General features: G+C 39.6%; 1 protein-coding gene across 1 annotated transcript; it reads left to right on the top strand.

Annotated features, from left to right (window-relative positions):
- Positions 1-7,605: 7,605 nt before the first annotated feature.
- LOC133795868 (uncharacterized) lies at positions 7,606-8,274 on the top strand. Its single transcript, XM_062233325.1, has one exon. The coding sequence runs from the start codon at positions 7,606-7,608 to the stop codon at positions 8,272-8,274; it is 669 nt and encodes a 222-aa protein (XP_062089309.1).
- The last annotated feature ends 19,179 nt before the right edge of the window (positions 8,275-27,453 follow it).

Genomic DNA, 27,453 nt, shown 5'->3' with positions numbered 1-27,453 from the left:
GGGCCTTGATTAACATGCCCGGAGGGCATAATTGGTGTATGTGTGATTTAATGGTTAAATGCATGATTATGTGGCGTGCATGATTATGTGGATATGTGAAATGCATGTTTATAAGTATTAAATATGCATGTGGGCCCTGTTTAGCTTATAAGGGCATATTTGTAATTTTGGCCTGTTAAGGGTATAAATGTGATTATATGTGATAATTGTTGAGACCACATTATTGTGTGGTTATATTTGCAGTATATGGCTCAAGACGGTTCTAATGAGCGGATTGGCAAAATAGTCATGGCGGAGATTTATACCCAGCTCGGGGGGAGCCTTGGGGTAAGTTTTTGGAATTTAGAAAATATATCGGGGTTTATTATACATTGAATAAATAATTAGAAGTTAATTGGAGGACGGGATTAATTGTTAAATGTTAGGAATACTTGAGGAATTATCGAGAATTGGGAGAAAAATGACCCATTTACCCTTAGAATAATTAAAGAAGTTAGGATTATTTGGAGGGGCATAAAGGTCATTTGGTAGGCTATTTTTACTTAAGAATTTTTGGGAAGGTGGCAGAAACTTCTGATGCTTCCCTCTTTCTCTCCCACGTACCTCTCTCACTCTCTCTCACTTGCTCTCATTTGGATTGAAGCTAAGGGAAAAGAAGAAAGGGCAGAATTTAAGCTTTGGGGTGGGTTCTTTAAAGGAAGTGGAGGTGATCAACTTGGAGTTTAAGCTAGAATTAAGTGGGTTCAAGCAGAGGAAACTTAGAGAAACTTTGGGGAGAAAGCCTTGCTGAATTAAAGCACACACACCCCCATGGGATTTAACTTAGATATTGGAGGATTGATCTGTGAATTGAGGTAAGACTCAAGAACACTATCTTTAAAGTTTCTAGTTGTTTAGATGGAATTATAGGTGTTGATTTTTGTTTATATTGTTGGGGATTATAGGATGAAAATAGGTAAATATAGCTCCAAACTCGTAGTTAGCTTAATGTTGAATGAGGGAGGTTTGTTAAGGAAATTCTGGGTTTATGTTGGTGTTCTTGGCTGGGAGATGCATGGGAAAAAACCCTGATTTTATGGCTTCGAGGGGGCGCGCCGCGACCCATCCTGGGGCCGCCATGGGGCGTGTGGCCATTTTGGCCTAGGGGTGCCTCTAACTTGGGGGCGCGCTGCGACTCACCAAGCCAAATTGCGGCCCACCTCCCCTTTTGGCTGTGGTGCTTGCTCTCTGACTTGGGGGCAAGTCGCGACCCACTAAGCCAAGTCGTGACCCGCCTGGGGATTTTAGCCTTAGAATTATTTCTAGAATTGGTAAGGTTCGGGGGTTCGAACCTAGGCGCTCGGGACAATTTCTAGTACCTAGTTTAGTAGCAATTGAGGTACTGAAGGCTAGTTCAGTCTCCTAGGTATTTTATTTTGATTGGAGGTTGATGGTTACCCATTAGCCCTTGTGACTAGGTTTATTGCCAAAGCTCGGGACTAAGGATCGTGCTCGGAACCATTTCACTTTCTCCGCTCGGAATTAAAGGTAAGAAAACTGCACCCTTGTGTGGCTGTGTTGGGACTAAGGTTCCCTATATTTGAATAAAAATGTTGTATGATTATGATATGCTATGTGAGCATGAAATAAATGGCCTAAGAGTGTCGATACTTATATTTGCGCACAGGACGCAGCTTGGCCACTGAGATCTGAGGTCAGCTAGATAATCACTGAGCTCGCCCTAAGCGTGTTGGAGTCAGTGGATTAAATAAAGGGCGCGACTTAAGGGTGTCGACCCTGAGTATTGTATGATGAGTATTGATATGTTTTCCATTGCTAATTTTTTGCTTATAGTTTGATAAATACTAGGATGAATGGCTTGTGAATCATTGATTGTCTTCTCTAATTAGGTGACTGTTATGACAACCTGAATAATTGGTTAACTGTTTATGGGTCATTTGATTGTCATCATTGTTTATGCTATGCTATATGGTTTTCTTGTTGGGCCTCAGCTCACGGGTGTTACGTGGTGCAGGTAAAGGCAAGGGTAAGATAGATCAACCATGAGTTGGAGAGCTCTGGGGGTGAGGTGTACATTGTTAGCTGCTTGTCCGCCACGGCCGAGGGATTGTATAGGGACAGAAAATCCTAAAATGTGTATTTTGCCATTAGAGTGGCATTTTTTTATATTTGACTTTTGGAAGTTTGTCAAATTTTTCTTTAACCTTGTTTTTGGGATCCCATGTACTAAACGTTTATTTAAAAGAAAAATTATCCGTTTATGTCCAAAATCTTTTAACCCTAATTTGTTTATGACTTTAGGAGCACGTTTTCAACTAAATGACTTGATTAGCAAGTCTTGCACTATTTTAAATATATAGTGTAACGGTCTTGGTTACCCAGGGCATTACAGAATACATCCCTGAAATCAGGAATTTTTACACGCCAACTACAGTGCATGCACTGTAGTTGGCGTGTAACAAGGTCCAAGAATGGGTCTTGGATATTTCTTTTATTTATTTAATTATTTAATAATTAATTTATAATTTGAATTTTGTATGTGGAATCTTAAAATTTAATTAATTCTTTTACAAATCTATTAGATTGAAATAGTTTCACAAGAGACTTTTAACAGAGAAAAAAATATATCGTATTAAATTTCTCTATCCTTGAAAACTATCTCAGACCAAATATTCCAAGATCTCATGAGTTGAAAATATCTTGTGAATAAGAAATTTTTCTACCATTACTCTACGTGCCCACACACTTCTTCAGGTGTAGAGACACATCTTGGAAGATCTTGGTCTCAGTTTTTCAAACACTGCTTTGGATTGGATGTTCGTTGGAGATACAAAAAGATAGTGAGGATTCTTGATAGTTCTTCAACTGATAATATTTTGCATGTTAATGGATCCGATTATTTAAAGTTTGTTTAAATATTTTTTTTTTGAAATCTCTGTGCCCAACAACCTGTGCTTTCTGCTGCAGTCATGGTAAACCAGTTACCAACATTATGTGCTTTTGGTAAGTTTTTGAGGTATCTTGAGGTTGTATGTTGGTTGTATGTATGATTTGAGGTCAAAATTATGTGTTTAATTGCTAGGAAATCAAATTATAGGTCTGCATTTGGGTTTGAAAGTCGTAAGTACAATTTTGGGAAGAATATGAAATTCTAGGAACGATTTAGGTTTCCAGGGACCTAGTGTGACCGCTCCAGAGTCTGGCGCGACCGCGCTAATGCCCTAGAAACCCAAATATTTTTGATAACGTGACCGTGCCAGGTGCCCTAAAAATGTAATTTTATGAAGTTTTGGGAATTTAGCTCAGATTTTCTAGGATGTTATTTGGGGGCCCACTTGGGGGCTTGATGGGACGATTCCATTACCCCGTTGAATGGAATCAGAGGTCTCGAGAGCTATGGTTTAGTTTTGGAGCCTGTCATTAGAATTAGTCCCTACTAAGCGTACCATTTATCTTCTTATTGGGGTTTCCGCGAGGCTCAGAAAAAGGATCGCACTTGAGATCATTTCGTCTATGAACGCACATAGAGTGGGGCATTGGTCCAACCTATGAATGCGTCTATAATTGTGCATTGAATCTAATTAGGGTTATGAACCCATGTTTTGAAACTATATTTGTTGCATCTGTTTGCTTTACGAATTTTCTGTGATTGATCGGCGTAGGGTGAATTCGACATTTAACATGGAGATTGTAGGCCATGATGGCGGGGCAACCAAAGGGGTCCTGAACCCACTCATTTGGCACAGACCGAGTAGATAATTTATATGTTGAATGAACTGTTTATTATTCGTGAAACATGTTTTTTGTTGTTTATGCTTTATTTGATATTTATTATGTTATGATAGTTTTCTTACTGGGTCTTGGCTCACGGGTGCTCTATGGTGCAGATAAGGGCAAGGGGAAAGTCGACCAACCATGAGTTGAGGAGCTTTAGAGCGGCGCTTACATGTTCGTCTTGCTCAGCCGCCATGGTTGAGTTATTTGGAGGAACTTAGAGTATAAGTCTAGTTTTACCGCTTAGGCCGACTATTTTTGTAACTTTGGTTGTAATTATATTTTATTTAAAATTCTCTTTGGGATCCCCTGTATACTGTTGACCCTCAAATTGGTCAACGACACGGAGTCACATAAACGATAGGAAATCAAAGGAAACAAGAAGAAATTCAAATGGAAAGCAAACGACAAAAATGATTTATAGTGGTTCGGCCCCAATTGAATGGTAATGACCTACGTCCACTTAGTGTTCTTATTGATATTGAATCCCAACACTGTGATCAATGAACTAGGGTTCACGAGTTTCACAAGCTTTTGGAGGATTACAACTTCGGCGAATAATCACACTATATCCTTCTCTCTGAGTACAAAGATCAAAGTTCAAAAGTCCCCTCCCTTATGCCTTTTGATTATTATTTATAGGCTCAAGAAGGTTACATAAGCCGATGGGCATTAATTACAATTAAGACTTGCGTATTATGGTAATAAAAGAAAATATAATTAATGCAGACATTACAAGATTGCATATCCAAAAGGAAGTAAATGAAAGTATGCAACCAGACTAGTCGCACCTAAGCATGAGGCTTGATAAATCAATATCTCTCTGGTCGATGGTCGAACAGGATCCATTCACTTGAAACCATCATGTGCAAGCCACGTGTAAGTCACTCCTGCCATGTCATCAGGAGCAGTTTTTTAGGTAAACATTTGACCCCCAAGTTTATTTTACTACGACTAGCATCAAGTAAACTTAGGCAACCGTCTTTTTGTATGCCCTATCAAATCTGTCAGAGCCGCCCATGCCTTCTCGAAAAAGGCTACCAATCATATCTTTGTGGTTTCCCAAAAGTGGTTTAACGGCTATTACACTTACCCATTCCTTGGAAAGTTACCCCTTATGATTACCTTGGTAACTGCTCCTCGATCACTATAAATAACCCCTCATAATCATTTTTCACTTTCTCCTCAAGAACACTGAATAACAAGGCATAGAAAACTTATAAACCTAGACGACCTTGATGATCCATGAAGTTGCTGCCTAGCCAAATCGACTTAGCATCTCAGAAACTTGCTCCAATCTTTACCCAAGTAAGTTTATCGACCTTTTCAGTCGTTGAAATGCCATACAATATCTATTTTACATCTGTTTCATATCCTGAGTTCTTGAATGTTCTTGAAAGAAACTGCTTTGGGGTAAATGGGCATATAGATATTAGCATGATAGGATAAGGAAAAAACACTATACGGGGCTTAGGAATCGACTTTGGAGTTAGAATTATTGATTTAGGGCGTAAAATCGAAGTAAAAATTTAATTTTTAAGCATGTAGGAAAAACTGGGTTTTTCCCGCTCTTTCAGAGTCGAAAAGTTGTTCTCGAAAAAACTCTTCACTTTTGCTTTTTAATCCATTTTCCAAACTGCTCGCATAGAACTTAGTATTTTTGTTAGAATGCTGCTGGTCGTATAAAAGCTTAACTTTTATACACGAGCAACGTTATTCCAACCTTTACACTTTCTTGGTCTTTTGGCTATAGATTCTCATCTCCCATTCTCTGTTCGCATATTTTCATGCACGACTCATGGGGAGGTGAGAGACCGATTGACAACGACTTGCACGCGCAGTTACTCCAAGATCAGGAACAACCTTTGCTGCTAATCCTAGAAATTCCTTTTTCTCGCAACCCTTTAGATAAACCTTCGACCTGCCCAAAAAATATGGGTCGAGTAAAATTCACTGCTCAAAAGAAAAGGAAGACAACCTCTCCTCCTGCCAAACAGCCTGCTCCACGAGCTGAAAATCCCTCGACCAGCCCACATTCTAAAAACACCCCTCAGCCAGGGATCCAAATGAAAGCCCGACCTCGAGACGTCCTTCGACCAGAGGTCGAATGATATGTGGTACCTCCTAGCAATATTATAGCTAGGATGATAGGGAATTATCTCAAAAAGTACGGAAATTCTGGGATAGCCCTAAACAAATCTTCCATCAACCAGCGAGCAAACCTGCCTGGGTGCGCCTACAGCGCCTGGTCGAGATACCACATTGAGGCAGAGGCAACCTTGCCTCTTTATCTATTCTTCCAGGGGGCGAACAACTATTTTGAGGTCGCCTCCTTCCAAATCACTCCAAATGGATATAGAGTGCTCTCTGCTCTCTATATCCTGTACAACTAAAAGAAGTGGCCTGTGCCTACGCCGCTTGAGATTAATTACTTATTTGATCTTAAGTCCAACCCCAATCACAACAACACGGGGTTCTTCAATTTTTACCAACAGAAATTTGCTCGCACCTTCTTGAGTGAGATCACCTACAAGTCCAACGTAGGAAAGTACTTCTAGGAGTACTTTTTAACAACAGGCTTGGTCGCCAACAATATGGCCTTCACTCAAGGAGGTAATTTCTTTATTCTCTAGTTGTTTAATTCCCTTTAGCTTTTCTGCACATTCCTTAGAAACTTAGTATTCTTCAGGTCCATGGCACCGACCAGCTCCTACTCCAGAGATGGAGATTCGAGTAGCATCCTTGGCCAGCATGGCCGACATAGAAAAAAGCGTCAAAGAGCTGGTCACGGAGAATAATCTAAGGTTGGTTGGCCTTTTGGCCCCTCACCAGGATGTGAGAGAGACAACTGCGGGAAGTGCTACCGGTGGAGAAGTTCCCGAGCAGTTTCACGACGTGTCACAACCTCCAAGGAGGAGGGAAACGAAGGTGACTATCAGGGAGGGAACCCTCCAGCACCTCGCGAGCAGCTGCTGCCCCTGCTCCTTCAAGAAAAGGCAAACAGAAGGTTTCTGAACGCCCAGAACCTATTCTTGAATCATCAGATGAGAACGGTACTGACATTTTGCTCCTAGATAATTTTCCAATTCCCTGTCATTTATTTGACGGGGACAACAACTTTAAATACAGTCTTATTTTAAATTCACAGTTCTTGCCAGAGAGTGAGTATAACAGTAGTTCAGTAAATAGTGCAGCGACTAGTAATTGTAGCTCGGGTATCTACTCATAATTCTTTGAACTTATTTTCTTGATTTAGTAGATACCTCCATTCACATTATCTAACTGTTCGTTTCTATTTTTTAGCCATGTCAACTGAAGATCTGTTCGACTTATACAGCGAACCCACACCTGCTGCTCCCTCCAGCAAGAAAAAAGGGAGTAGGCCACATCGAGGGGAAAGCAGTAAGAACCCCCCGACGAAAAAAAACTCAGACCAGAGATCCTCCAGTGGAAGGTCCTTCTTGGGAAACTACACCTCCTTCGACCCCCCCTCGAGCAGACGTCTCCCCCAGCTCCAGTCGATCAGACTCTCCTGCCGTCCCAACACCTCCTGCCACTCCTGTCGACCAGACACCTTCTGATCAAACAGGAGACACCTTGATGAGCAGCATGCTTAGCTCGGCCAAGGATAGGGTGACAAAAATTTTGAGGCATCGACGCAGCCGCGAGGCCATGATTGGCATCGACTCTGTGGAGTTCGATTAGATAATCAACCGTGCGCTGAACGAAATAGCGAGTGTAAGTTGCCATTTCTTATTGAGGTTCATTTGTTTATCAAGTCATTTTCCGCCATTAGTTTAACTTTTTCTCTGATCGTAGGGAATACTAACTATGACCGCCAGCTGGCGTCGCTCGGAAGCCCTAACTGCTCAGTATGTGAAGAAACTTGACGAGCAGCTTAAGGTGTCCGAGGAAAGACACGCTGAGGAGCTCAGGACGGCTGAGGCAAAATATAACAAGCAACTCGAGGTAGCCAAGGTGAAATACTCTGAGCAACTTGAGGCAGCTGAGAAGAAAAATTCTATCCTGCTCGAGGAGAAGACCACGCTGGCCGAAGAGTTGAAACAACATCAAGAAACCTTAGCCAAGGTCATTGAGATGAAAGAGAAGTACAAGGAGTCTTCTAAACTTAACTACCAGGAAGCCTCTAAACTCCAAGATGACCTGGTCATTAGTAGAAAAGAGACCGAGGGGTTGGAGGAGCGCGTCAAAGAGCTTGAGGAGATCAATGCGAGCAACTTTGAGAGGTATAAGGGTGCCACCTTCAATTGCTTTTACCCGTTCTGGAAGCATAACCGTGAGGTTGACTTCAGCTATCTCTCCGAACGCCTGAGACAATCTCCAATAAACAAGTACCTTGCTCGCTTTGAAGAAGAGGAGAGAGCAGAAGTTCCAGCCTCCCCTGAAATTTCCTTGGCTACGGGCATTGATGGTGTGGAAGAGGAAATTGGGGCCTCTGTTGACCAGCAAACTCCTCAGGACCCTCCTGCTGCTTCATAATTTTACTTGTTTTTCTTTAATTTTGACCTATAGTTTAAGTCACACGAACTACAGTTTGTGATGTTGAATTAGATTGTGTACTGAAGTATGCTTTCACTTATTTTTCTCGTGTGTTTAAATACATGTTGATATGCTTTGCTTACTAGATACCTTATATTCCCCCCAATTGATTGAGGAGCTTTAGGTCCTCGGTCACTTGCCTTGACCAAGACATGTACGAACATTTCTGCTCGTAATAGAGATATATAAAAAATAATTGTTATAGAAAAACAACACACGTAATATGCAAATACTTGTAATAAATACAATAGTTGGCAAGATTGATTGGCTACACACAATCCCTTTTATTTCTTGTAATAAATGGACAATCGTGTCTGTACGAGTGATCAAAAATATGATCTTACACTTGTAAGCGATCAGACATAAGATTGCTAACCCTTGTTCATAAACTAGTAAAAAGTAAAATTAATACAAGCCAATTCTGTAAGAAGAATTGTTTATTGGTAGTACTTGCGCAGGTGTTCTCCATTCCAATAGCGAGGAATGAGATGTCCATTTAAGCGAGCAAGTTTATAAGTGCCTGGATGGAGGACTTCTTCGATTTGGTATGGTCCTTCCTAGTTAGGTTCGAGTACTCAAATAGCTTGATCGCGGGTGTTATGGAAAACCCTTCTAAGTACCAGATCTCCCACAATAAATTTTATTTCATGTACTTTAGAGTTGAAATACCGGGCGGCTTTTTGCTGGTAAGCTGCTACTCGGAGCTGGGCTTGTTCACGCCTTTCATCGAACAAAACCAAAGATTCCATCAATAACTGGCTATTAGTGTCTTGATCGTATGCCATCTGTCGATGTGATGGCAGATCTAATTCAACAAGCAACATAGCCTCATATCCATAAGCCAAGGAAAATGGAGTATGACTTGTTGATGTTCGATGTGACTTTCTATCCGACCAGAGGACTTCAGGCAACTGCTTTGGCCCTGCCCCTTTTGCTTCTTTGAGCTTTTTCTTCAGAGTATCCTTTAGTGTCTTATTGACAGCCTCAACTTGACCATTTTCTTGTAGATGAGCTACTGAAGAAAGCTTTTGATAATCTCGTGCCTTTCACAAAAATCCGTGAACAGATCACCATCAAACTGCATGCCGTTGTCTAAGAAAAATTTTATTGGAAATCCATAGCGACATACTATGTTCTTGACCAAAAAATCCACTACTTTCTTGGTCATTATGGTTGCAAGTGGCTCAGTTTTGGCCCACTTTGTGAAGTAATCAACAGCCACTACGGCGTATTTGACGTCGCCTTTTCCTATGGGCAAAGACGCGATTAAGTCTATTCCCCATGCTGCGAATGGCCACAGACTTTGCAATTGCTTTAGTTCGTTGGGGGCTGCTCGTGGTGTCTTGGAGAATCTCTTACATTTATCACATTTTTGAACAAAATTCGCTGAATCTTCATTCATTGTTGGCTAGAAGTATCCTTGCCTTAGGATCTTTTTCGATAAACTCTGCCCCCCAACGTGATCTCCACAGAAACCTTCATGGACCTCTCGCATTAATTCTTTGGCCTTTTCTTTTAAGATGCATCTTAGGAGTGGCATTGAGTACCCCCTTCGATATAGAATTTTGTCGACCAGGATAAACCGAGCAGCCTACCTCTGAAGGGTCCTTGCTTTGTTTCTATCCGTCGGCAATACTCCATGCATCAAGTACTCAATGAAAGATGCCATCCATGTATCTGCCGCCTGAATTACCAAAGAAGTTTCTTCTGTGTTGATGCTTGGTGTGAACAGCCGTTCAATAGGCAGTATATTCAGCGTGTCTGCATCCTTTACACTCGCTAACTTGGCAAAGGCATCAGCGTTTGAGTTTTGGTCGCGAGGTACTTGCTGGAGAGTATATCTTTCAAACTATGCCAACAAATCCTTTGCTTTGTTCAAGTAAGCAACCATCTTCAGACCTCGGGCTTGATACTCTCCAGTAATCTGATTAACCACCAACTGGGAGTCACTATAGATTTCAAGTGACTTTATGTTCATATCCATGGCTAAACGTAAACCTGCGAGCAGGGCTTCATACTCGGCTTTGTTGTTGGACGTTGTGAAGTCGAATCTGATTGCACAGTGGAATCGATGTCCTTCAAGCATTACCAAATCACTCCGGCTCCAGCGTGATGTTCATTAGAAGAACCATCTTTAAACAATTTCCAAGAAGGAGCTTGGCTTTGAGGCTCAGGATCTTCTGTCTGTTCATTGTCTAGAAGCCCAGTGAGTTCTGCGACGAAGTCAACTAGATCTTGCCCTTTTACTGCTGCCCGTGGTAAGTAAGAAATTTCAAACTGCCCAAGTTCAACTGCCCATTTCAATGATCGACCAGCGGCTTCTGGCTTCTGCAGAACTTGCTGTATTGGCTGGTCGGTTAATATTGTGATGGGGTGAGCTTGGAAGTACGGCCACAACTTTCTGGAGGCTAAAATCAAGCAGTAGGCTAATTTTTCAATGGGCGGGTATCACAGCTCTGCCCCTATTAGCCTTTTTCTTACACAGTATACAACTTTTTGCACATTTTCCTCCTCTCTTACCAAGACAACACTAGCAGCATATTCTGTGATCACCAAATAGATGAACAAAATTTGTTTTTCAGCCGGTTTAGATAAAATTGGTGGCTGCGACTTATGAGACATCAGTGCCTGGAAAGCCTACTCGCACTCTTCCAACCACTCGAATTTCTTATTGCCTCTGAGTAGATTAAAAAATGGGACGCACTTGTTCGTTGATTTGGAGATAAATCTACTTAGAGCAGCAATTCTCCCGGTTAAACTTTGAACATCTTTTATCTTTGTTGTCGATTTCATATCGACCATGGCTTTGATCTTTTCAGGATTAGCTTTAATACCCCGTGAGTTCACTATAAATCCCAAAAATTTCCCTGATCCACCTCTAATGGAACACTTGAGGGGATTCAGCTTCATATGATACTTATTCAAGATGTTGAAGCACTCTTGCAAGTCCCCTATGTGTTCTTTTGCCCTCTTCGACTTAACCAGCATGTCATCAACATATACTTCCATATTTGCACCGATAAGCTCATTAAACATGTGATTGACTAGTTGCTGGTAAGTCGCACCAGTGTTTTTCAAACCGAAGGGTATTACTTTGTAACAGTAAAGTCCTGTATCGGTCCAAAAGCTAGTGTGATCCTCGTCAGGTGGGTACATACTGATCTGATTGTACCCAGAGTATGCATCCCTAAATGATAGGATCTCGTGCCCTGAAGTAGCATTGAATAGCTGGTCGATCCTTGGAAGAGGGAAACAATCTTTTGGGCAAGCTTTATGAAGATCTGTGAAATCTACGCATGTTCTCCACTTGCCATTCGGCTTGGGTACTAGTACAGGATTAGAGACCCACAATGGAAAAAATGCTACCCTGATGAATCCGTTCTCGTTTAGCTTCTCGACTTCTTCCTTCAGAGCCTTTGATTTATCTTTGTCGAGCACCTTCTTTTCTGTTGCACTGGTGGAAAGCTTTTATCTATGTTTAGGACATGGCTGATAACTGCTAGGTCAAGTCCAACCATGTCTTTATGCGACCAAGCAAAGACTTCCTGGTTTTTCTTTAAAAATTCCACCAGCTTTTGTTTTACCGTTGTCTCTAAGTTTTTACCACCTTTCAAAACCCTGGTTGGATATGCTTCATCGATTTGGACCTCTTCGAGGACCTCGATCAGTCCTACTTCTTCATCAAAATCCCCAAAGCGAGGATCCAAATCCCTATCCTCACTTTGGGCAACACCCTATTTGGTGACGTGCTCACCTAATTGGGCTTGTGTTTCATTGGCCAACTGCGACTCTTTCCTGGCGTCTTCCTTCGCTCCACCTCTCCTTTCCTTAGATATCGAGGAATTATAGCATTCCCTTGCTTCTCGCTGGTTTCCCAACACGCATCCTACCCCTGCGTCAGTTGGGAATTTCATGGCAAGGTGCCAAACCGAGGTTATAGCTAGCAGGTCGACCAGAATAGGCCTTCCAATTACAGCATTGTATGCGGAAGGACAATCAACTACTATAAAAGTAGTGAGTTATGTCCTGTTCACGAGCGCAGTCCTACAATAATCGGAAGCCTAATCAATCCTGTTGGCGCGAGCCATTCGCCAGAAAAACCATAAAGTGTTTGGTTGCACGGTTCCAGGTCCTTCGCGGACAACTTCATCCTCTCTAGTGAAGATTTTTACAAGAGGTTGATTGAGCTCCCTGTGTCTACTAACAACCTTTTGACCATCATGTTGGCTATCTGGACGTCCACGACCAGGGGGTCTGAGTGAGGAAATCAGACATGCTGAGCATCAATCTTGGAGAAATTTATTAGTTCTTCCTCTGTTTGAGCCTTCTAGGGAGTTCGCTCCTCCACATTTAGAATCTCGATGTCCTGGTCCTGGCGTAAGGTTCGAGCGTATCACTCCCTTTCCTTCCCACTATCTCCTGCAAGGTGTGGGCCACCACAGATGGCTAACAATGTACCTGCCACGGGAGCTGGTTGTAAAGGTGGCAAGCGTTGGCATACATGCGCCTGCTCGTTGCCTCCTTGAGCCTCTCCCTGAGAACCCCCCATGCCTCATACCTATCTCCTCAGGTGTCTCTGTCTGATAAGGAACTCAATCTCGTCTTTCAGTTGGTTACACTCATTAGTGTCATGACCATAGTCGTTGTGGAAACGACAAAACTTTGTTGTATCTCTCTTGGAGATATCCTTCCTTATAGGCGTTGGTCGCTTGTATGGGACGTTGGAACTGGTCGCCTGGTACACCTCCACTCTGCTTTTGGCAAGGGCCGTATAGTTGGTGAACCTTGGCTCGTACTTGTTGCCTTTACGGCGCTTCTTTTCAGACATTGATGGTTTAGCGTTTGCCTTTTTTCCACCATTTTTACTATTCCCGTTGCCATTGGGTTTATCTGACCCTTTGGCAACTTTAGCGGGATCTACTTTTGGTCCCTTGTCTTTTGCCGGCGACTTCCCCTCATTGGCAATTGCATCTTCGAGATTAATGTATTGATCTGCTCGTTCAAGAAACTCCTGGGTACTCTTCACCCCATTCTTTCTTAAGTTGTTCCAGAGGGGAGAATGGCGCCTTACTCTAGCAGTAAGGGTCATCATTTTCCCTTCATTGCCCACTGTTTTAGCCCCCACTGTTGCTTGCATAAAATGTTGGACATGCTCCTTTAAGGATTCTCCCTCCTTCTTGCATATCTCGACCAGCTGGTTGACTTCAGTTGGGTGTACACGACCAGCGTAGAATTGTCCGTAGAATTCCCTCACGTACATTTCCCATGATACTATGCTGGCAGGAGGGAATTTAAAAAACCACTCCTGAGTAGTGTAAGATAGGGTGGCCAGAAAGATCCTATAGCGGGCATCATCCGACACCTTCTGGATGTCCATTTGTATATCGAACTTATTCACGTGAGATACTGGGTCCCCATACCCATCGAAGTTTGGTAATACTGGCATCTTGAATTTGCTGGGGATTTTTGCCATAGCTATTCTTTGTATGAATGGAGTGCTTCTTCTCCGATCATACTCGATGTGGGATGTTCGGCTTCCCACCAGTTGCTGGACAGCCTGGTTTAGTGCATTAATCTGGGCCTGTACGACGTCTGGAATCGCTAGGGCGACTGGTGCTGGAGGGGCGTACTCAACATGCGTTTCGCGCCTGTCGTTGAGCACGTCCATTAAGTCATCATCTCTGTGCCTTTGCTCGTTGGCGCCCAACCGATCATAGATGTTAGGCTTCCCCCTAGCGTTATGGCTCGCATGCCTATTTTCTCTTGGTGGGGGATTCCTTTCTCCACCTCTTTCTTTTCGCCCTCGACCAGCATTCCTTCTGACGGAGTCAACTTCATTATAGTCATGGTCGTCCCTGAACTGGGACCGACTATGGCGTGACCGGCTGGTCACAGTGTTCCCCCCTCGAGATGGCACCTCCCGAACGTTAGGGGGAGGCCTGCGTTTTTCGTTAAGTTCCCGGGCATTATCATGTCGTAGGGGTCCCCTGACTGCAGAGCCTGACTCGGTGTACCTTCTATTAGCAGAAGGATGTTGCCCCCTACTCGGTGGATTTTCTCATCAGCCATTGGGTGTCTAGGACTTTGGGGAGGCTGCCCGGCTATATTCTGCCTTTTATGCAGGGGATTATCTCGACCAACACGAGAAGGTGGCTGCTGCTCAAGGTCCTGAATTGGGAAATCCTGTTGAGCAGTGGGTGGTTGCTCCGGACTTTGAGGACTCGCCGGCTGAAGTAGAGAACTCGGGTTTGGGGCCCATTGTGGTGGTGCGTTTGGTGCCTGATCCGGTTGAGAAGCCGGTGCAGCTTGCCCCCCAGGCCAATTGAATGGCTGTTTCTAGGGCAGCAATGGCATCTCTCTGCCGGCGGTCCATATCTGCCTGCCACTCATTCAGTTCTTGGCGTTGGCACTCGATTTCCCTCTATTGCAATGCCAACGTCTCAGCCGCATTCTCTTGATTGGCCCTCAGATTGGCCAACTCCTCTTGCAACACACTCAGTGTTGTCCTCGGGGTTGTAGATTCCATTTCTTCCTCTTCAAAGTTCAATTGTGGCTCATCTTCAGCAACATTTGGTGGAGGAGGTTGGGTGGATGCAGCGCTAGCAGTCTGCCCCGTCTTCTTGGATGTCTTTGCCATTTGATCTTCTTGAAGTGATTTATTAATCTCTCAACGAAAGCACCAAAATGTTGACCCTCAAATTGGTCAACGACATGGAATCAGATAAACGATAGGAAATGAAAGGAAACAATAAGAAATTCAAATGGAAAGCAAATGACACAGACGATTTATAGTGGTTCGACCCCAATTTAATGATAATGACCTACGTCCACTTAGTGTTCTTATTGATATTGAATCCCAACATTGTGATCAATTATTGATATTGAATCCCAACACTGTGATCAATGAATTAGGGTTCACGAGTTTCACAAGCTTTAGGAGGATTACAACTTCGGCGAATAATCACACTATATCCTTCTCTCTGAGTACAAATATCAAAGTTCAAAAGTCCCTTCCCTTGAGCCCTTTGAGTCTTATTTATAGGGTCAAGAAGGTTACATGGGCCGTTGGGCCTTAATTACAATTAAGACTTGCGTATTATGGTAATAAAAGAAAATATAATTAATACAAAAATTACAAGATTGCATATCCAAAAGGAAGTAAATGAAAGTATGCAACCAGACTGGTCGCACCTAATCATGAGGCTTGATAAATCAATAACTCTCTGGTCAATGGTCGAACAAGATCCATTCACTTGAAACCGCCATGTGCCAGCCACGTGTAAGTCACTCCTGCCACGTCATCAGGAGCCATTTTTTGGGTAAATATATACGTTTAAAGTTTTAGTGGAAAAGTTTATACCTTTTGACCAAAATTTTCAATACATAATCCTTTAATTAATTTTAATTACACTTTTTAGTCCAAGTGACTCGTTTAACGAGTTAAGCACCATTTTAAATACACAGTGTAACAGTCATGGATTAGTAGGGCATTACAGGACCATTCTGGATAGATCTAAGAAGAAAAATTGTGCATTCGACTAGAGAGTTTGTTGACCACGGAGATGAGTTTATCAAATTAGAAGAGGCAATCAAGAAGGCAAACTAAGCTGAAGCAGGAAAGAGTAGTACCCCAAACAATAATCGAGGTACCAGTGCTAACAACAACCAAGCTGGTAATGGTGGTTGTAATAAGAACAATCAGAGTGGCAAGAGAAATAACAACTCGAACAATGTCACAAATAAAGTTAATGGAAAAAGAGCTAAAGCTAATGATAAACCTTGCGAATATGTGCCTCAGTTTACCACTTAGTCTAATTTGCTAAGGTCACGAGCAAATGTATTTCAAGCCACACAAGCTGAAGTGCCATATAGGAAACCATCACCTATTCGAAAAGACATTAGCAGAAGAGACATGGCCAAATTCTACAGATTCCATAATGACTATGGTCATGATACTAATGAGTGTAACCAGCTCAAAGACAAAATCAGGTTTCTAATTCGGTAGAATCACCAAGCCATGAGAAAATATGTTCGTCGACAAAAGGATCAGCAACCACTTGCTGCAAACAATCAAGATGCAACAACTCATTTGCTGTTACATGCCTCAGTAGCAGGATTACTGGATACATTCTGTGGGGCAACACATCTGGCAGTTGAAAGTAGGAAGGCCCTAGAAAGATATGTTCAAACACTCAGCCATGAGCAAGTAATGATGTATTGGCAGTCGATGAGAAAAGTGCTAGAATAATGTCCTAAAAGCATGAAAATACGTTTTATAGGTTTAAATAAAAGTACAATTTTATTATATTTGAATGTTGTAATTCATGTTTGAATTAATTATGTAATAATAATAAGAAGAAAATTTCTTATTCATTCATGAGAATATGATCTTGTATAGAGCTGTAAATACAGGTCGGGCTTTCTAGCACGACATGAAACCGGCACGAACCTGGGAGGCACGAGCACTACACAACACGAAAAATATGGGCTTGGGCCAGGCACGACACGAATTGAAAACTGGCCCATGGGCCTGAGCACGGCAAGCCCGAAGGCACGACATGATAAAAAGCCTGATATTTTGACATTAATAATGATAATAAATTTTTATTTGTCAATTATCTATAAATTTTTATTTGTCAATTATCTATAAATTAAATGTCAATTATTTATTTTAAGATTTGTGGGATAAAATGTTTAGTATTTATTATTAGGTATTCAAATTCTAATAATTATCTTTGATATAATTTTGTGCAAAGTATTGTTAAAAAGTATATAAAAATATCTAAAACTATAATTTAAATAAAGAAATGTATTTGGATTAGTGGTGAGTCCATTGATTGTTAAAGAGGAGGTGGAGGGTTCAATTCCCCATCCTCACATTTTTTGGCAATAATAAAATGGGCCTAAAAGTGGGCCGGCCCGACACGGCACGAGCATGGCACGACATGGGCCGGGCCCATGTGCCGTGCTGGGCTTACTCTTTCAAATATGGGTCGGCCCGGCCTGACACGAATTGAAATACGGGCTGGCCCAGCCCGGCCCGAATTATTCGAAGGAACGAAAAATGTGGGTTGGGCTGGGCCGAGCCGCCCACATTTACAACTCTAATCTTGTATTAGTACGAGAGAATTAAGATCATATATAATGAATAAAATATTTAGTAACATATTAAAGTAAAGAATCTTTAATTAATGGTTACTAGTGCAATTTACTAAGCGTCAGGATGAGAGTGATCTAGATTCGTATTATTGATGTGGATAGACATCTTAGTAAAGGTGTTGTATGTAATAGATATTATATATGACAAGGCTGATGATATTTAATTATCTTTATAAACTTTCCATTTGGCATAATGATTTAACTCTTATCATAATAGATGATCATTTGTAGATCAATCTAAATCCTATTCATGAACTCTTGTTTGTGTTTATTGGATCTTTTGATTCACTCGTTAGGTTTCTTAGTATAATGAGGCTAATGGATTTTGTTTTGGAGATTCAATATCGTGAATAGTTGGGAACATGATTTATAATAATGGAATCCACACTTTCCCACACTAATCAAATATTGGTTCCCTTAATGGGTAATTCTGGAACTGAATAGTTATTGAGCTCAAATCTATAACATATTTATAGATTAATTATTCACTAGTGAATTAATGGTACTTAAGGATCAAGAGGTAATAAGAAGGGTAAAATGGTAATATTGACCAGCTCTAATTAACGAACAAATAAATGGAGGACAGAGCTATATTTATTGATTATATCAATGGAGTACAAGAGAAGACTCTGTAAATATAATTCTATAAATACTTAGATTGCAATTCCATATTTATAGTGGAGTAATCATGGAATTAATAAATGAGATTATTGGATTAAAGAATAAATAGTTTAATTAATAATCTGGTTTATTGGAGCTTCGTATTATAGGTCCATGGTCTCCATATCACCTCTGTCCTACACTGTCAAAGGTCAGGATGTCAAAAGAAAGATTTATATAGAGGACTTAATTGCAAATGAATTAATTTTTCCATAGTAAGGAAATAATTATGTGATAATAATGGGTAGTTGATTAATTATGAATTAATTAATTATTTAACTATATAATTTTTATTTTTAAAAACTATAGGTTAAAATAAATATTAATCATGTTTGGATTAATATAAAGAGAGATAAATAATTATCTTATTTAGAATAAGATATTTATTTATTTAAAACTAATATTGTGACGACCCAACTATTCTAGACTTTGGACCATTAATAACTACTATTCATAGATACTAATCTTAAGAAAACTTACATATGAAATAACCATAACTTTATTTAAAAAATGTAAGGTAAATGTTCAAAATACATAAAAATTCATAAGTAGGATATGGGATCCCATTGTTTTGAAAATAAAATAGATCATGACTGAAATCTTAAAATTTGTTACAACTCAGATGCGGAAAACTACATATAAATCATAATTTGAAAGACTTAAACAACTTCATCCTTAAATCATATGCGCAGTCCATTGATTCCATTCTCCCTCAATACACATTCCCAAGCTGCCAAGAACCTTTTCGCCACCATACTATTTTCCTACACATATAAAACATAAAGGAATGAGCCTAATGCCCAGCAAGGAAAATCTACTACAAGCATGAAACATATACATACACATAAACTATAAACTATAATCATATGACTATATAAATACAACATCTATTATAATGGCCATCATACTTCTTGGGACTTGCTAGCTAAGCAATCATATGCCCATAAATTTACGAGGCTAGTTATCTAAATAGGTCACATAAATTTATGGGACTCGTTATCTAAACAATCATATGCCCAAGGAATCTACTATTGGGACTTGTTATCTAAACAAGTTATATATTTGTTATCTAAACAAATTATGTGATTTTTATCTAAACAATTCATATACTTAAAAAACAACTAAAAACATATCATACTTATAACATAAACATATATCAACAACATAAAAGCATGCAAATCTACCCTATTTTCTTTACCAAAAACTGGAATGTGAGAACAAGATCGGGACTTTGGAACACTCCTAAAAATCATAATAGAGAGGTGAGTATTCTAAAAGAAAAGAGATGAAAAGAATGAACTAATCCATCAAGAAGATACTTACCAACAAGAAATCTCAAGTTCGATGAACTTAGATGCCTGACCAAGAATAGAGAAGATGAGTTAGGAATTGAGTAGAAAAACTATAAGAACAATACAGAAAGGAACTAGAATTAGGAATACCTTGAATGCTTCTATGATTGAACTACACCTTAAAACTGAAATACACTATAAACCTCACTTCCCAAGTTGTTATTAAGCTTATAACCCTAACCCAAATGTTTAACACTCTAAAGTAACCTAGCAGCTTGTAGGCTCTGAACTCAGCTTGATGAATGAAGAAATGGCTGGGTACTAGGTACTATTTATATAGTTTAAGAATGAAAAGATCTTCATTTAGCTTGAATAAAATAATGGCTTTTTAATTGAAAAACATTTGAATAATCGTTCAGCAGAGGCTGAAGACTCAGTCAGAAAGGTTCTGGAGTTATCAAGAGGTTAACGGTTAAAATGAGCTCGGTTTCAAAATCATTTGAAAACCATGCACCACAACCGATATATCGCCTGGACTGATGCTCCCGAGGCTCGTTGAGGTTGTTGTGCGAAGCTACGTGTTTTTCGTATCCTCGTATGGCGATATATCGCCCCCTAGAGCTGCTATATATCGGCATACGCTAAAATATTATACATGTAATTACACTTTTTCAGCCTAATTTGAAATGAGTAAACAGCCTTGACTAAGTCCTTTAACGATTTCAAAGCTGCTGGCAGACTCTGGGGTTTACAAATATTTCTCTTAATAAACTATTCCTCAAAAATACTTAATTATTCATTAAACACACACATGACAAGTGTCATTTCCTTATTGGGTCTACTAAACCTTATAGTATTATAATTATCATCTTCATACTCAGTCATATTAATCAAACCTTAGGTTATAATTAATATTCTTAAACTATAGGTTAAACTTATAAAATCTACAAGTGTTACTACGAGTGTCCAACTAATTCCCGGCTTGAACCAAAATCCATAGTTAAAAACATACTGTAACTACTGCTAGCTATTACTATTACTATTACTATTACTACTACTATCTAACTAGCTAAGTAAAGTTCTTGGACTCTACAGATATTTTAAGATAAATTTAATTTTGAATTGATTGATAATTATTTTGGGATAAATATATTGTCTTAGATATTAATTAAATAAAAAAATGAGTGGAAAACCCTAATGTGGCTCGTGTCACTCACTGTATTGCACAATGAGTGGAGTGAGTGGTGCCACACATAGGGATTTACTATCGCTGGGATTTGAATTTCAAATAACTTATTTATTTAATTATATATATATTATTATTCTTTTTTAAATATGATTTAAATCAAATAATTAAATAGGTTATAATTGATCAGTTTTATTTTAAATTAGTTAATTATCTTTATAAGCCTGAAAAGTAGTGATACTTTTCAAGAATTGGTTTTCATAAACTGTCAGACTCTCTTTGAAAAGAAAGCAATAGTTTTTCCTAAATCTGAAAAACTATCCAATACATCTTTACTCTATCAAACCTCTCTAGATCACATGTGTTGAGTACATCTAGAGAGTCCTAAATAAACCTTTAGAATTGTACATGCCCACACACGTCTTGGTGTGTTTGAGGATTGGTCTAGAAGATCTAGGTGTGAGCTTTTAGAATTTGGATTGGAAGATCGTTGATTTATACAAAAAGATTAGAGGATACTTGATAGACTTCAAGAGGTAATCTATAATCTATTTGTATGTGATTTAATATATCTATAAATGTATGATCCTGACTAGTATTAATAAATTTTTCAAAACCCAAATTCTCCACTGCGTATCTCTAATTTACACTTTTAATACCAACACAAACTCCCAATATTCCTTGGTAAGACTGTGAACCCATCATACTATCGAGGATGACACCAATCATGTCAAATTTCAACATAAAGATCCTTTGGTCATTGAAGCAAAGATTTCCAACATGATAGTCACACGAACAATGGTCGATAATGGTTCTTCTGTAAACATATTGTTCAAATCAACCCTTGAAAGAATGAAACTCTTTGTCCGAGATCTCAAGTCTTCCACTCCAATTCTTTACGACTTTACAGGAGAAGGAATGTTCCTGGTAGGATTGATCAAGCTTGTAGTCATAGTTGGGAGTGCACCAACGAATAACACGGTTGTGGAAACATCTGTTGTGGTGGACCTTCTGTCCTTGATTGGTAGACCAATTCTCATTGACTTGTAAGAAGTAACTTCAACATTCCATCTTACGATGAAGTTTCCAACCAATGCTGGTATATGCTGTGTTAAAGGAAATCAAAGAGAAGCACGAGAATGTTAAAACTCTTACATTACTACAGCCAAGAAAGGCCTAGTCACAACCAACATGACTTCACAAGGTGCGAGCACAAGCTAATCAAAGTCAGTAAGATAAAAAACTCAAGTGTCAAATTGTACCCTTACTATGAGTTAATGTAAGACTAGTTATAAGACACAATTTGCCCATTTTTACATGCCTGGCTATTTTTATTTTCTTGTATTAACTGGTTGTAAGCCACGAATTTCCCATTTTGTAAACAACCAGTTATTTGTCAATTGTTATTTTGTAAAAAATTTGGTCCTCAAGCACGTTTTTCCCACTTTGTAAACAACTAATAATTTATTTATTTTATGAATGTTTTGGTTGCAAGGCACGTTTGGCCCATTAAGTAACCACTAGTCATTTTTAATTTCTTATATGTGCTAGCCGTAAGACACGATTTTTGCCCATCTTTACTTGATCAACTATTTCTATCTTATCTGTGTTAACTAATTGAAAGACATGATTTCTTCATTTTTAAACAATTAGTTATATTCCATGAGCAATACATTGTAAAGCTGGTTGTCAGGCACGACTTACACATTTTTAAGAACCAATATTTTTTATTTATAATACTAAGATTACTAATCATAAGGCACGTTTTGCCCACTTTGTGAATGATTAGTTATATATATTTTTTATCATGTTTTATGGACGTAAGGCAGGATTTTTTCCACATCAAAACTACCAGATATTTGTTATATTTAATAAACTGGTTGAAAGACACGATTGTCCATTTTACATCGACCAATTATTTTTATGATTGTTAATTGATCATAAGGCAGAGTTTGCCCATTTTTTCAAATGATCAATTATTTATAAGGCCAAAACCAATTATTGGTTGCTCGTACATATACAAATTTGTCCATATTGTGAGTTATTTACAAGGGAGTGTGCTAGTACATTCATTTTTCCAACTATTGTGATTTTCACAAGTATTGCTTAGCACGTATGGTTCCATTGTCCCAATATATTTTCTATGTGATGTTCCGAATAGATGGGTTAAGTTCGAACAGGCTTTGATTATTTTGCAAGTGACCAAGGTTAACCCCCTTGATCACTTGGGGGGCACATAGGGTATACACCACCATAACGTAAGCAAAAGAGTAAAAAGCATGCTTGAGTAGTACTTAAAAAAAATATTTCAAAAATTTATAAGTGCGGGTGCTTCATTTGTTTGTTCAAACACTAAAGAGGAAAAAAATGACAAGTATGACATGAAAATGTTGTACCGAGGAAAACACATATAGCATGAACATGTTAATCTAGGAAATCAAACGAGTAGCAGAATATTATTTGCATCAATAGGAATGATGCTCAAAAGAATATTACAATTACCGAGATTAAAATCTGCTTGGTCAGCCATTGTCTTGACACTACGAACGGTTATGTCCGAGTTTCCTGGTATATAAAAGAAAGAGAAAACAACAAAAAGAGAAAGACAAAGATTACTGCTGGGCGACCCTGTTCTCAACCTCTTCCTCCTCAATTACCTCTGGCTTAGGAGTTTCGGGAATAGCAGCCTCTCGAGCAAGGCACTTTTCTATCTCCTTTTTTAGGACTTCATTAGGGAGATATGAAATGTTTGCCTCTTTCTCATGCTTCCATAACATATAGAAACAGTTGAAGGATGCATTGTTGAATTGAGACATGTCTAAAGAATATTTTTTATCCTTCTCCTTAAGATTTTTGGTCTTGATCCTTGAGGAGTTGAAGAAGCTCATTTTTCTTGTAATGAAAGATCTGGTTATCTTTGATCTTCTGCTCAAGATTAGCTTTCTACTGAAGGAGCTCTTTCTCGAGCAACTTGGCATCTACCTTGTTCTTTAAGGTGACCTCACGGAACCACTCCTAGGAGGACTTGGTTTTCTTGAGCTACTCAGACAACTCTTTTGCTTGATGACGAGCAAAGCTGAGATTCATTGCTCCCTAAAAAAACGAAGGAAAATTTTCAAGGAAAAAAAAATGCAAAATAAAAGTAGAGAGAGAAGATAATTAAGATACTTACCCGGAAAGTCTCACAAAGAGCCTGACGAAGAGTGGAATCCATGGTCGCATCGACCAGGGAGGAGAAAGCCTTGGTGCTTAGAGGATGCTGGGACATTTTGGTCATTTGGTTGCTAATGTCCTCAGCAGTAGCCTTAAGCATTTGGAGTATGCTGGGAGTAGCATTTGGATTAGTAGAATGAGTAACAGAGCTAATTGGGGAAGGAGTTTACTCGGAGGCCACATGAGTAGGTGGGTCAACAACAGAAGGATCATTTCACTTGGAGTGCTTCTTTGGTCGCCTCTCCTAACTCGACCTTGCACCCATAACCTTTCTTTTCTTATTGGGTCTACGGGTGTAGTTGAAGCATAAATATCAAACGCCTTGAAATCTAACATAGTTGCATCACAAGAAAATTTTGCTAGATTAATGAACAGAGAACACATAATTCGAGTTACATAGTTAATGGGAAGGAACAATACTCAGGCCTACCCTATCTTCAGAAAAGCAGTTTAAAAAATAAGTGTTGTTCAACTTAGAAACATTCACATCCCATTTGAATAGGTCAGGAACAGGAAGAGATTAGTCATAAAGCCTACTATTACACTTAGAATATAAAGAAGTAATTTTGTTATTACTTGGAGTGCTACTTTTATCATCAGAAGAGGACATGTCCAAAGGGTCCTCGACCTGGATTTGTTTTCCTTTACTGCGACCTTCACGAGCCCTTGACTCTCTAATGCTTATCCCGCCAGTTCTCCTTATATTTGGGGTACAAATTTTTTGGTGTTACTCACTTTGCCTTTCTTCTTCACCCTCAAACTGGTTTATGGGATCTATTACTAGTAGCGCTCTCCCTCGCTTCATAGGCAATTTGGTGAGACTGAAACAACCGTACCAGCCTGAGATTGGCCATGGTGACCAATTGCTGACAACTTTTGTCCTCATTGGTAAGCCCAACTAAAATATCTGCTCAATTGAGCATCTCTTGGGTAGGAGGAGGCTGGTACCATAGGCCTAAACACAAAGAAGAATGTAAATACTTGGTATACACAAGAGAAAAAATAAGAAAAAGTGGGGTACTAATTACCTCCTCACTGGAATGAAAGATATTTGGTGATGAAGTCCATCGTCAAAAATTATTCCTTATGATATTGACCAGTGTTTCTCAGAAACGTGGTCTCTGTCAGAAATACTTGTGTCATGATGACACAAATAAAAGAAACCAGTCCCATTTTAATTGGGGTTGGACTTCAGCTAGAACAGGTAATGGACCTCGTGGGGAGTAGGCGGGTCCTAGCGGCAAAGATGGAAAAGGATATATAAAGTAGAGAGCAATAAACACCCCTTTGGTGTAATCTAGAAGGGGACAATGTCAAAATAATTTTCCACCCTTTTGAAGAAGTTGTGCAAAGGGATAGTTGCACCAGATGTGATGTGGAAGCGTGACCAGGCGCTATATGTTCAACCAGGACAGTTAGCACGCTGGTCGACTTGATGGGTGATCATGTTAATCTCCCGTTTTCCATATTTTTTGGTATTAATCTCTAGAGTACTGCTCGAGAGAATACTTGCACCCATTGTATGCCAAAAGACATGTGTTTTCTTCTAAAATTTCAACTGTGCTTGGAGTCTTATAGTATCTGTGACCTCAAACTGTAACACCCTACTTCCTTAGAGTCGTTACCATGTGAGTTAAAAATGTGTCATTAGCTCGATAATCAAGGTTTTAGGTTAAAATTGTGACTAAGAAGTAATAAAACTTGTTTAATGGCATTAAGAAAAAAATTTGGACATTCATTGAAATTATAAAAAAGCTACAGAGTTGGGACCCCAATATACTGCTTAGGAAATACATTACAACTCAAAAATACAATTAAGGTCGACCTAAGTGACAAAATGGTTCATTATAGTACTTTTCCCAAAAATAACCCTAGCCGTGGCAGCAAGGTAGGCCAAACATGTACCCATCGCTCCACGCTCTCCGTACTCATGGTTGGTCGACCTTCCCTTTGCCCATACTTGCACCATAGAGAACCCGTGAGCCAAAGCCCATAAAAAAAACTTAACATATAACATATCACATAACATTCAACAATATATAGCAAAACAGCCAACGGCCTACGCCACCCCAAGCATTTTACTAGGCCTTGGGTTCGCGGTCTTCACCGAGCGGGTGGATACAACACCATAGGTCAATTTTTGTAATTAGGCCCGTTATGGGTATATTTGACATATATGTGGTATGTGTGTGGATATATTTGGGTTACTCTGCACAAGACGATACTAGGGAGCAAGCAAATGGGAAAGTCACAATGCGACCCATACTTGACTCAGAGTGAGTCAATGGGTATATTGGGTATTTAGCTCATTACCGGAATATTGGGTAATGGGAATGGTTATTTGATGATATATTGAGAGTTAGTGAGACCAGGAGGGAATTATGGGAATTTCAACCATTTTACCCCGGGGGCCTTTTTGGGACCCCGAACATTAGGATTTGCTTGAGGTTACTTAAGCTCGAAGTAACCTATCAGAAAGATAAAAAGAACGTTCAGTACGTTCGCTCTCTCTCCCGTTCTCTTTTTAACGCAGTTAGCATTTTCGAAGGAAACTCGAGTTTTAGGACTCAGATTCAAGCAAGTTAGAGTCATAACCACTCTAGGGAAGATTATAAGCTTGTTAGCTAGATGATTTTATTGAGAAACGACTCAATCAGAGGTAATCCAAGTTTTAAGTTTTGAGTTTTCGAGTTTTTAAGCTTTGATTGGATTTTATCTTTTGATGAGTTTTTGAGTTTCTTAAAGCTTAGCTTTTGATGGTTTTGGGCCATTAGGATGTTTGGGAACTTTTTTTTTTTAGATTTGAATATGTTTGGATAGATTTTTGGAGGATTTTAAATAGGATAAAATGAAGAAAATGGTTGGGTTCGAGGTTGGGTCGTGACCTTGTTCTTGGAAGTTGCGACCTGTGTGAACCCAAAACAAGGAGGGGTTCTACCTAGGGGGGGCGCTGTGACTCTAGGGGGCAAGTCGCAGCTTTTTCCCTGAAGCCCAGGAAGAGGGTTGTCTGTCTGGGAGGAGCGCCACGACCCCTAGGGCCAAGTCGCAGCCCGCTTGTGCAGTTTTGTCAGGTTGGGTTTTTAGTCGTGGGAACTTAAACCTAAGGGCTCGAGATCGATCATACTACCCTGTTTGGTAGGATTCGACGTCCCATAGGCTAGGACTTGGTCCAAAAGTATTTATTTATTCATTTTTTACGGGGTTCTATATTATGGTTGTGACTAGGTGATTGCTAAGGGTTCAGAATCAGGATCGTGCTCGATGGTCATTTATTGGTAACTTGTGCTTTGACCAAAGGTAAGAAAACTGTACCCAATATGATGCATGTGATACATGTGATTATGGCATGGCATGAATGTTGAATAGGGAGTTGATCAGAGCTTGAGTCTCTGTAAATGTTCATGATTATGATTATGCTTGTGATTGTTAATTAAGCATGTTGAGTGCCTTAAATCTGGATATTTGACATATGATACATGCATGTTTGCATTACCTCATTGAGGAAGCACTGACTTATTAGTCAAGGATGACAATAACGTTGAGTTCTAGTTGTAAAGCACTGACTTATTAGTCAAGAGCAGCAATAACAAATCGAGTGCTGGTCGATAT

This window comes from Humulus lupulus, chromosome 8 (genome assembly GCF_963169125.1).
Source record: "Humulus lupulus chromosome 8, drHumLupu1.1, whole genome shotgun sequence".
NCBI classification, from domain to species: Eukaryota; Viridiplantae; Streptophyta; class Magnoliopsida; order Rosales; family Cannabaceae; genus Humulus; species Humulus lupulus.
This window is presented reverse-complemented; position numbering and strand designations above follow the sequence as displayed.